Below are 12,300 nucleotides of genomic sequence, written 5' to 3'. Positions count from 1 at the left end.
GGTTATCGATCTCTTCTGCTGGTTTCCATTTTTTTAATAAGTTTATATGGTAGATTTGGGTTCTTTTTGGATGTGTACTTAACTCTATGAGGTAGGTGATGGAAGAGACTGCTTTAATAACTCTATAGGGTCCTTGCCATCTAGCTAATAATTTATGCTCAGATGTTGGTCGCATTATAAGAACTTGATCGTTCGGGAGAAATGATCGTAATTTACTTCCCTTGTCGTAATAGGCTTTTTGATTGGTTTGTGCTTTCTCGAGATGCCTACGTACATCTTCCCATAAGTTTTGTAAATGGGTTTTTAAATTGTGAACATATTCTAGCAAGGGTTTTCCTTCCTCTCCTTCCTCTTCCCATGTTTCTGCTGCCATGTCTAGAAGACTACGTGGTTGCCTTCCAAAGACTAATTCAAACGGGCTATGACCCGTAGAGGACGGTTCGTGAGTCCGGATGGCATAAAGAACCAGGGGTAACTTCTGATCCCAATCCCTTCCGGAGTCATCTACTATTTTCCTCAATAGTGTCTTTATGGTACAGTTATAGCGTTCCACTAAACCGTCCGTTTGTGGGTGGTATACAGAAGTCTTTATTTGAGTAATCTCTAATAATCGACATATCTGTTTCATAAGGTTTGACATGAAAGGGGTGCCTTGGTCAGTAAGGATCTCTTGGGGAAATCCTGCCCGAGAAAAGAACGTTAACATGGCTTGGGCCACCGTTTTTGTAGTCATACTTGATAAGGGAATCGCTTCGGGATATCTCGTAGCGTAGTCTACTATAACTAGAATATATGTGTGTCCTCTGGATGATGGGAGTAAAGGGCCGATTAAATCCATACCCACTCGGCTAAAAGGAACTTCAATAATGGGTAGAGGATGTAAGGGTGCTTTCCTGGGTATTCTCGGTTCTGTAAGTTGGCACCTAGGACATTGTAAGCAGTATCTCCTGATGTGGGCATAGACCCCCGGCCAATAGAACCTCCGTAGGAGATATTCCTCTGTCTTTTCTCTACCGTAGTGACCCCCTCCTGGTTGATTATGAGCTAAAAACAGTACTTGGTTTCGATACGGTTCAGGAACAACTAGTTGTTGTTTTGTTTCTCCTGTGGTAGTCGTTGTAAGTCTATAGAGAAGGTTTTTCTGTATTAGAAAATAAGGACCCACCTCGTTCGTGGATTCTGTTTTGGCCGTATTCCAGGCATGAGCGAGGGTAGGGTCTTCTCTCTGGCTGGTTCTAAAGTTAACCGTTGCGTCACGAATCTCTGCCACTACCTTGTCGCGTCTTGTCTCCTCTCTGGCCTCCCGAAATCTTATTTTCTCCTGTCTTTTCTCACTTCGGGTGAGTTTTCTGCGACTCGGAGGGCACTCAATAAAGCTATTAGAAAACAGTGCTTCTGTCCACCAGTCTGGGATCTCCTTCGGTGCTCGGGTTTGGTCTAGGAGATTATAGAACCGGATATAGTCAGTCCCTATAATACAGTCTTCAATCAACCGGTCCATAACCCCCATTGGGAGGAAATCGTGGTATTCGCCCCATTCCACCTTGACCAATGCCAGGGAATATTGTTCCTTATCGCCATGTATACAACAAATAGTGACCCACTGGTTTGGGGCCAGGTCTGTGGGGTCCACTAAGTCTTTTCGGATTACGGATTGACTACAACCTGAATCAATTAAGGCAGAGATAGGATGCCCGTTTATCTTGATGACCTGTTTGAATTTAGAATTCCCCTTGTCTGTACATAATACCCTACGTCGGGTAACCCCTATTTCCATGGGTTCGACTCCATCTGATTTTCTGGGACATACCCTTGCTATATGACCCCATTCCCCACAACTAAAGCATTGGGGTTGTTGCATTGGATGACTCTCCCCCTGTTTGTGGGACCCAGATTCTTCCGGTGGATATCTCAGGTTTGGTTTTGGTGGGGTTGGTATGGGTTTTATGGCCTGTCTGGGCTGTAGGAGTTTAACATCCGTAGACCGGTGGTAGGCACAGGCCAGATCTATAGCGAGTTCAGTATCTACCTTCGGGTGTTGCCTTATCCAATTCCTGGTGCTATTTGGTAGGGAGTCCAAATACTGTTCCAAAATAATTGTTTTTATCACATCTTCTCTGGTTGTTCCTAGAGGCCCCAACCATTTTAAGGCTAAATCTTTAACCCGGAAGTAAAAAGTGCGAGGATCTTCATTCTGTCCCCATTTCACTTTTCGGAACTTCAATCGATAGTATTCTACATCATGACCAACCTTTCTAGGATACTCCTTTTTACATCCTTGTATGGGGTGGTACCACCTGGATTAGCAGCTTGGTAGGCCGTCTGTAGAATTCCTGTGAGTAATGGCGCGATATACTGTCCCCCCCGTTCCTCCGGACATTGGGCTGATGAGGCCAGACGTTCAAAGTTTGTGAAGAAGGAGTCCGGGTCTTCCCCTTCCTGGAATTTTTGTAAGACAGAGCTCGGGACATTGGGGTGTACTTTGCTGGGTGCTATGGTGTCCGTTAATTTCTGCAGCGCAGTCTCGTGTACAAGCTGGTTGTTTGCCAAGATCGTAGCTTGGCTTTTTAGGGCTGATTGTAGGGCCTCTCTGTCTTCCTTGGCCTCCCGTTGGTGTACCTCCCAAACTAGTTGAAGGTGGTGCTGGCCCTCCGCTATCTGTTTAATCATGTCCTCTAGGGTTGGTTTTTCACTCATGTTGTATACCGCCCAGTAGCCTTCGGGATATGATCCCACTTCTGACACCACTGTGATAGGCTGCGGCGGTACAAAAGGTCTGAGTCTGGTATATAGGAAAAACCAAAGTTTTATTTCCTTTATATGGTAGAGGTAATCTAGTACAAATTTTGTTTCTTTATAGATCTTGCGGATTTTTCTGGTCTCTGTTAATCATCTTGTCCTTTTATTTTTCTCCTCCTCTAGGTTCGGCTAACGTCTGGTTCTTGGGACTCCCGAGCGTTACCGGAAAAACAAACAGAGGAAACGAAGGTGAGTATATTTGGGGTGTCTGCGCGGGTTTTCTTCCTTAGAGATACATGCTGGGAGGGACCTTTCAGAGGGGGACGGGTGTTGAGGGTATCCCACTGTGAGGGTGATGGTTTTAGTTCATGTAGCCATGTTCTGTCTCTTCTTTCACATACAGCCCAGTGCCCAAAACAAACAGAAAGTTTATTACCCCCTCCCCAGTTGTTCAGTGGCGTACCCCTTCTCCCGCCTCCCCGGTTCCCTTCATCTCTGCCCCTGTTACTCTTTTGTGTTCCCGCGTCCCCAGGAGGGACCGTACCTTGAAAAGCCACGACCCTCCTGGGTCGTGGCGGGTTTCTTGGGTTTTCAGCTCCTTTCCTTCACTGGAAATGGCTCAGTTTTCCTCTCTTCCTCCTGAGGGTCTGCAGTTTTCCTCTGCTGTAGTCTCCGCGTCTCTCGCTCCGTCCTGTTATTCCTGTTCCGCGTTGTTGTCCTCCCTTGTCGCGTAGTCCGTCTTCTCTTTTAGTGCCCCCATCCGGAAGTCTTCTTCCTTGATGTCCGTCAGCGTTCCCATGTTACCATGGGAACGCGGAAGTGAATCGAGCGAGCCGGCCGAGTGGTGCCGGCTCAAGGAGGTAGGAGACGCGGTCGCGAAGACCCATCTACACATGCACACAAAACATCACACAAGAGTGGCACAGACAAACGAAGGCAGCACACTTCAGGTCATAAGCACTCACACAAACAACAGACTATTACACACACAACAACATCCACTGCCTCCACTGTCTCCCCCTCATCCCTCACTGTCACATCTGCACTCACAACTGCATGCACTGCATCAACAGCCACCACCACCATCACCACACCAAGAAGCACACACACCTCACTTGCAGACACCTCCACAACATCCATCCACGCTTCCCCTGTGTCCTCTCCAACCCTGTCTGCCCCCCAACTCCTGAGACACAAACAGACAACCAACAGCCATCTACCTCACATCAGCACACTGTCCATGCACCTGCACCCAAGTCCAGCAGACATACACCTCCAACAACCACTCCCTCAACCTCCACTCCCATACCTCCTCCCGCCAAACCATCCCTAAGAAGCTTCTCCTTGCCCAACTTGACCTCTTCCCTCACCCTCCACTCCCCCATCCTGCCCATAAGAGCAGGGTCACAACGACCCAGCCCAGCACCTCAGCCAAACAGTCCACTGGGACAGTGGAGGCACCTCCTAGTTGTGGAGGCAAGAAAGGAAAGGATCTCACCCTACCACCCAAGAGAGGGAAGGATCCCACTCCACCACCCAAGAAAGGGAAGGATCCCACTTCACCACCCAAGAGAAGGAAGGATCCCACTCCAACACCCAAGAAAGGGAAGGATCTTACTCTGCCACTCAAGAAAGGGAAGGATCCCACTCCACCACTTAAGAAAGGGAAGGTTCCCAAACCACCAGCTAAGAGAGGCCCCCTCCCACAGCAGTGGGTAAGGAGCCCACTAACCTCTAACTGGGGCACAGCAGCCCTCACCTTCAACTGGGACACAGCAGCCCTCACCTCCAGCTGGGACACAGCAGCCCTCACCTCCAACTGGGACACAGCAGCCCTCACCTCCAGCTGGGACACAGCAGCCCTCGCCTCCAGCTGGGACACAGCAGCCCTCACCTCCAGCAGAGGGCATCTCGGCCACCCTCCAGGGACTGTTGAACAAGGAGACCCCTTGTTCAACAGTGGGCAAGTCCCCCACCTCAGAGACTGTGACCTTGCACTCCCCAGCAATGTGAAATGGGCACAAAGCCCCCTCCAGAACCAGTGGGCAAGTCCCCCACCTCAGAGACTGTGAGCTTGCACTCCCCAGCAATAGGAAATGGGCATGGAGACCCCTCCAGAATCAGTGGGCAAGTCCCCCACATCAGAAACTGTGAGCTTGCACTCCCCAGCAATGAGAAATGTGCATGGATCCCCCTCCAGAACCAGTGGGCAAGTCACCAACTCCAGCTGAGGTGCCCCCTGACCCCTTACCCCCTGAGGTGCCTGGTCATTCCCAACATAATGCCCCTGCACAGTGTACTGCAGATTTCACCAGGGAACAAGTTGGGGCTTGGATTGTGCCCTGTGGCCATGTGGGCCTTTTGTACTTTGGACTGGCCATTGGCCCTCTCTGAACAGTGACTCATATTTCTCTTGTCACACTGACAATATGGTGGCTGCTGGCATCAAATTACACTATCAGTTCTGACTAATTGTTGTCCTTGCATTATTATGACGTGTGTCCTGTGAGACTGGTTTTCCTCTGCAGCTGGTTGTGTGTATGTTGTGTGTGTGTATGGTGTGTGTTGTGCGTGTCACTCTGCTTTTCCTCCCTCCCTTGTGTGCTCGGCGGCTGTACTTACCGTCGTCGTCTTCGTTGGCATTGGTTTTCCAGATGGAGCATGGCGTAGATGAGCATCGTGAAGACTTGAAGTTCCGGTTCCATGGCGGCGCTGGTCTTCTCTGTGTCTCTGATGGTGAGTCTTTCGTCTTCTGTGTTCTGTTTCTGCCAGGGTTTTGATGGCGTTGGTACCTCAATCGTGGCGATTCCCTATGTCATAATATGGTGGGCGGTACCTTGTCTTCCATCTGGCTGTTGATGGCTACCGCCGTGTTCAGTGGTGTTAACTTCCTGGCGGTTGGTGTGGTACATTGGCTGTCTAAGGGAGTTATCGCCGCCAAGGTCATAATTTGGCGATAATTACCGCCAGCCTGTTGGAAGCATTACCGCCACCCTAACTGTCACTGCCATTGTCATAATGACCACCTTAATCTCTGCGTTGAAAATCGACGCACAGACTGCTGGAAATGACGCACATCCATTTTGAGACTGAGAAATAGACGCACAGCTGAGCCGGAACGACACTGCCTGACTTCCAGAGTGAAGAATCGACGCAGTGCCTGCCTTGCTGCCGGAAATTCGATGCACAGCCTTCCTGATTGAAGCACAGTCGAACCGGAACTACACAGCCCAACTTCCTGAGTGAAGAATCGACGCAGCGCGTGCCGTGAGACAGAAAATTTGACTCATCGTCTACCGGATCGACGCAACGTCTGTAAATTCTTCCTGAATGCCCAGGATTTCCCCATATCATCCCTGGGCATCAAAAAGATCCCCACATGGCAGTGAGGACCCAAAACTGCATGCTGGAAATCAACACAAAGCCCCTTGCAGCGTGGAAAGAAGTGACGCATCGTCTGTGCCATGTCGGAAAATCTGTTGTACACCCTATTTTTCCACACATCTCCTCCTCTGCAGTCTCCGTACGTGTTATTTTTGAAGCAAACTAGGTACTTTGTGGAAACAAGAGACAACTGTTGATTTCTAAGATTTAAGACTCTTTTTAATCACCTTGGAAAATTGATATCTCAACTTGTGCTTAAAGAATCTTATTGTTTTGACCTTAATTTAACCAGATAAATATTCTATATTTTTCTAAACCTGTGTGTTGTATTTTTCGTAGTGTTTTCGGAGTGTTACTGTGTGATTTATAGCAAAACTGCTTTACACATTGACTGCTCAGTGCCAAGCTACCAGAGGGTGGGCACAGAATAAATTGGATTGTGACTTGGATTGTGGTCCCTATTTGGACAAAGGTGTATACATCTGCCAACTAGAGACCACATTTCTAACAAACAGGAAGAAGATACAAAGGCCCTGTGTCAGGCACAGGACAAACCCAGCCCCTTGACCCTCCACCACATGATTAGCAAGGCTGTGTGCGAGTATCTACCTACCACATCGAGAGCCCCCGGCTCTTGACCTGAACAGAGAGAACCTCACTAGCCCCACCTGCGGGGGGGGTGAAGCAGACTATACTGCCCCATGCAGACCTGTGCCTCCCCTGTAGGTGGGTGCACTGGTCTCCACCTGTCTCCTCGTCTGACCCACAGGTGCAATGCCTTTTGGGCCTCTACACCCAGCATATTAAAGAAGCCCCAGTCCTTTAGCAGAGCCTGGGGTGATACCTTCACAACAATTTGTGCCCTACATGCAGTGCAGCGTAGAGCCTATGGCAGAGCTGTGGGTCAATGGCTCCATCACCCACCATGAAACTGTCTCTGACCTCCCCATCCCCAACCCCCGAACAACCCTGGACTTAGAAAGAGGTTTAGGCTGAGTGCTCTGCACACACCTAAATCACAACAAAGTAGGTGCAGTCAATGAGTCCCCCAGACTGACTCCACCCTATCCTTGTTTGCTTTGAACAACCAATCCAACCTCCAATGTCCCTCTCGCAGGCCTTTTCTACCTGTTTTGAGCAGGGGGAACTTGTCTGTGTATTTAACTCAGGATTTTGACAAAAAGCACCTGAAAAGGACTAGTTATTACCAGATCTGAGTAGTTAAGCCCCATTCCTAGGACAGATCTTATAATTACTGGGTTTTTGTGTGGGGACACCAGCTGTAATCAGAGTTTCATCCCTAACCACCTCACCAGTATTTGTGCATAATAGTCTAGCAAGCTCATAATGATAGGAAGTGAGCCCTATGTGCATTTCTACCAACACCTTAATGTCAGGAATAAATGCCAGATAATGACTCCTTAACTCTTTAGCTGCTGGGCCTTTCCCTCCCAATGCTGACCCTTTTTTTGTCCATTAGGGGTAGTTCACGCTTAGTGCTCCATAACATTTTTCCACATAAGGTATCCACAGTAAAGTTGCATCCTTCTTTTCCAACATCCTGGGGATTCTAAAGGTACTCATGGTTCGTGTATTCCCATGCAGAGGACAAAGAAAATAGGCAAAATATAGCACAGGTTTGAGTTTTTTGAGAAAAATAGGGAAAAAGTTCTCCAGATCAAAATGTCTGTTTTGTCCCCTGAAAATGGAATCAATGACCGGTTTGCAGTAATAAAGTCACCATGATCCCAGCATTCAGGAACATGCAGAGCGTGTTTTGTACCACAGTTTTGGTATTGTTCAAAGAAGTAGCATTTTTTTTCTATTTTACGTGCTTTCAAACTACTTCTAGTTCGTGGTGGAAACCAGTGTGAAACCCATGGATGATCCAGGAAAGCTATACATTTCTGAAAAGTAAGCAACATACCAAATTCAGCAAGGAGTTTTGTGTGTAGATCCTTCAAGGAACTGTTGAAAGAAAAGAACACTGGAAATGAGTAAGAAAAACAGCCATTTGTGACAACATTTTTATCTGTAACTTTTTGTCAATATATTCGATTTATAAAAACAATATACCATTACATTCACTAGACCCTTCTGTTTTAGGAAATATATAGGGTTTGTAGGTTCTCCAAGAATACAAGGTACCCAGAGAAAACAACTGAGCTGCACTGTACAATGGTTTTTCATTGAGTACTGAGAATAAATCAATTATAGGGAAATAGGCAGAGTGAAAAATTGGTAACAAGGAAACCTATTTAATTCTGAAATAGGCCCAAGATATGGAGTTTAGAAGCAGTGATTATTTGTACTTCTCTGAATTTGTGGGTACCCGTACTAGTGTATGATTTAGATGTCATTTTTTAAAACGTCTTCTTTCTTATAATCTGGCTTACATTTAAAAAGGCGCAAATGAGGCAAAATCCAATTGGTAATAACAAATGTTCTTCTATTCTATGCTCCCACAAGTCTTCCAATAAAAATAGTACCTCACTTATGTGGGTAGGCTTGGTGCCTGCGACAGGGAATGGGCCAAAATACAAAATGAACACATTACATTTTTCCACTGAATACTGACCCTTTTTTCCATTGTGAGTAGCTTTGGATTTTGAACCCTAGCTCAGCCAGCGCCTAGGGAAACCTACCAAACCTGTGCATTTTTAGAAAGTAGACACATAGCGGTATCCAGGATGGGCTGACTTGCTTGGGTCTCAACAGTTTATTTTTTTACCCAGAATCTACTAAAAAACACATTTTCTGTCCATTTCTGTGATGGAAAGTTCTTGAATCTGCAGGGAGCCACAAACTTCTATCCACCCAGCATTCCTCCAAGCCTCCCAATACAAATGGTACCTCACTTGTGTGGGTAGACCTAGTGCCCACAACACAAACTGGCCCAAAACACAACATGCAAACATTAAATTTGTTCGCCGAAAACTGACCCTTTTTTACCAATGTGGGTAGCTGTAGACTTTGAGCCTAGCACAATTGGCACCTAAGGAAACCTAGGCAACCTGTACATTTTTTAAAATTAGAGACCTAAAGGTATCCAGGGTGGGCTGACTTGGGTCTCACCAGCCTGTTTTACCCAGAATGCCTGGCAAACCTCAAACGCTGATTAAAATTAAAAAAACACAACTTCCTCACATTTCTGTTCTCACAAAGTTCTGGAATCTGAAGTGAATTAAAAACTTCCATCCACCTGGCATCCCCCAAGTCTTCCGATAAAAATGGTACCTCATTTGTATGGGAACGTCTAGTACTGCAACAGGAACGAGCCCAAATCACAACATGGATAAATTGAATTTTTTCACTGAGAAATGACCCTTTTTTACCAATGTGGGTAGCTGTAGATTTTGGAGCCTAGCTCAGCCGGCACCTAGCCAACCTGTACATTTTTTAAAACTAGGCATCTAGGGGTATGTAGGGTGGGTGGACTTGTGTGGGACTCACCAAGTTTGTTTACCCAGAATCCCTTGCAAACCTCAAACTTTGACTAAAAAGACACAATTCTTCTTACATTTCTGTTATGGAAAGTTCTGGAATCCACATGGAGCCTCATGCTTACATCCACCCAGCATTCCTCCAAGTCTCCTGATAAAATTGGTACCTCACTTGTGTCGGTAGGTCTAGTGCCTGTGACAGAAATGAATCAAACCACTGTCAATCAATCAATCAATCAATCATAGTATTTATAAAGCGCGCTATGTACCCGTCAGGGTTTCGAGGCGCTGAGAGGGGGAGTGGGGGAGCGCTGCTGATTTAGCGGTCGAAGAGCCAGGTCTTGAGGAGCCTTCTGAATGCGAGGAGGTCCTGGGTCTGGCGAAGAGATGTGGGGAGAGAGTTCCAGGTCTTGGCGGCGAGGAAGGAGAAGGATCTGCCGCCGGATGTCTTGCGCTGGATTCAGGGTACGATGGCGAGGGCGAGGTTGGCGGATCGGAGTTGACGTGTTGGAGTGTAGAAGTTCAGTCTGGTGTTGAGGTAGGAGGGTCCGGTGTTGTGAAGTGCCTTGTGAGCGTGGGTCAGGAGTTTAAAGGTGATCCTCTTGTCTACCGGGAGCCAGTGGAGTTCCTTTAGGTGAGGGGAGATGTGATTTCGGCGGGGTATGTCGAGGATCAGTGAGAACCTACAGCAGCTGCTCGCCATGTCTGGACGCGGAAAGCAAGGAGGCAAGGCCCGCGCTAAGGCCAAGACACGCTCTTCCAGAGCTGGACTCCAGTTCCCTGTGGGCCGTGTGCACAGGCTGCTCCGAAAGGGAAGCTACGCCGAGCGGGTCGGCGCCGGTGCCCCCGTCTATCTGGCTGCAGTTCTGGAGTACCTGACGGCCGAGATCCTCGAGCTGGCTGGCAACGCGGCCCGGGACAACAAGAAGACCCGCATCATCCCCAGGCACCTCCAGCTCGCCATCCGCAACGACGAGGAGCTCAACAAGCTGCTGGGCAGAGTTACCATCGCCCAGGGAGGCGTTCTGCCAAACATCCAGGCCGTGCTGCTGCCCAAGAAAACCGAGAGCCACAAGGCTGGGGGCAAAGCAAGCAAGTGAAGCTGTCAATGGGAGTCCCCTTGCGACGGCTTCTGTTGACCTTGGTTTGAGCCGTTCCTGTAGTGGGCACTAGGTCCAGCCACACAAGTGGACAGCATTTTTATTGGCACAATTGTGGTAATGAGACTGGTAGGAATTTTGTGGATTTCTGCGTATTCTGGATCTTTCCATCCCAGAAATGGGAGGCAAATGTGTGATTTCTGTCAGACGTTTCGGTTTGTAAAGCATTGAGGGTCTCCATTGGTTGTCTAGTTTTCAAAAATGTCTGTGGTTTGTAGCACTGCCACAGCACTGCCCCAAATACCACACCTACCCCATTGCTTCTCTCTCAAAAAGATTTAGGGCCTTTTGTGTTGTTTTCTCGTGTTCAAGCCACACACATGGGGTACCGTTAATATTGGGAGACCTATGGAAACTCAGGGTGTTAGGAAACCTGTGACTCCACACAGATCCCATGTCTTTCCGTCACAGAATATGATAACAATGTATGTTTCCTAGCAAAGTTTGACATTTGCATTGGCTTTTGGATAATATTACCCGGTGAGAGCCACACAAGTTATGCACCTCTGTATTCCCCTAGTTGTCTAGTTTGAAAAAATGTGCAGGCTTGCGGAGGTGCCAGCTGAGCTAGGGCCCATAATCCACAGCTATCCATAATGAGAAAAAAAAACTAGGGGGTTCTTAGTGAGAGCCATCTTTCCGCCAGAGATAAAAAACTGGTACTATATTTTTTAAGTTAATCCACCATTTACACTGGTTAGTTTTAGCACCTCCAGAAATGCTGGCTTCAAAGCACAGATACTTCTCAAAGTACCTGAATATTCAAATCAAGATTTCTGATGATGAGCCATGAGGCCACCTCAAGGCACCAACTGATTTATGGTCCATTCACTCCCATTCATGCACCATACACAAGACTTTCATATCACCGGCCACAAGCCCGGCCAAACAGATCATTGCACTCACATCAACATACCACTGCCATGCAAGGGCCCATCATATTCATACAACACAGGACGGAATCAGTTTGACAACATTCTGCCACCTGCAAAGTAACCGCCTCCTTGCTGAACATTACCAAATGCATACCTTGTGCACTTTTACTAATGGCTCCCATGACAGCCACATGAGGCTATGGAAGACATATCTTACATGCATCTTTAGCGCACTCATTGTGATAAACCTCAGTTTGTGGATGCCAGTTGGGGGTGTCCGAGTATGCCTCTGAGGTGTCATTCCTCAAACTGAGTGAGCATATCTACCTTTGAAACTAAGGCAAACATGCTGGGGAATTCTGCCAAAGTTTCCCAAAGAGAACGTCATAAACTATGAAGACCTGTAGTTTTTGAAACACACACGGTAGTCTGTAGGAACGTAGCACATGCCCTATCCACTGCTATGTGCAGTGCTATGACTCTAATGCTCTTATCATACAACACACTGAAGATTTACTAAGTTTTGAGAGAGGATAAACATGGCAAGCAGTTCAAGCATTTACCCATAGATACCGTAGTAATTCTGTATTGGGGCGAGTGCGGCGCCATTGGGTTTTATCCGTAAAAGATGAAGTAATTGCATTTCTATCTATTCTACCTTTGAAAGCTGCCCTCTACCTAATGCAATATCACTCTGAA

At 47.3% G+C, this 12,300-nt stretch overlaps 1 protein-coding gene across 1 annotated transcript; it reads left to right on the top strand.

Annotated features, from left to right (window-relative positions):
• The first annotated feature begins 10,228 nt into the window (after window positions 1-10,228).
• Window positions 10,229-10,666, top strand: LOC138283627 (histone H2A type 2-C-like). The gene has a single exon (XM_069221566.1). It carries the CDS (start codon window positions 10,229-10,231, stop codon window positions 10,664-10,666), a length of 438 nt encoding a protein of 145 aa, XP_069077667.1.
• The last annotated feature ends 1,634 nt before the right edge of the window (window positions 10,667-12,300 follow it).

This window comes from Pleurodeles waltl, chromosome 3_1 (genome assembly GCF_031143425.1).
Source record: "Pleurodeles waltl isolate 20211129_DDA chromosome 3_1, aPleWal1.hap1.20221129, whole genome shotgun sequence".
Taxonomy (NCBI): Eukaryota; Metazoa; Chordata; class Amphibia; order Caudata; family Salamandridae; genus Pleurodeles; species Pleurodeles waltl.
The sequence above is the reverse complement of the archived record's forward strand: the minus strand, read 5'-3'. Positions and strand labels throughout refer to the sequence as shown.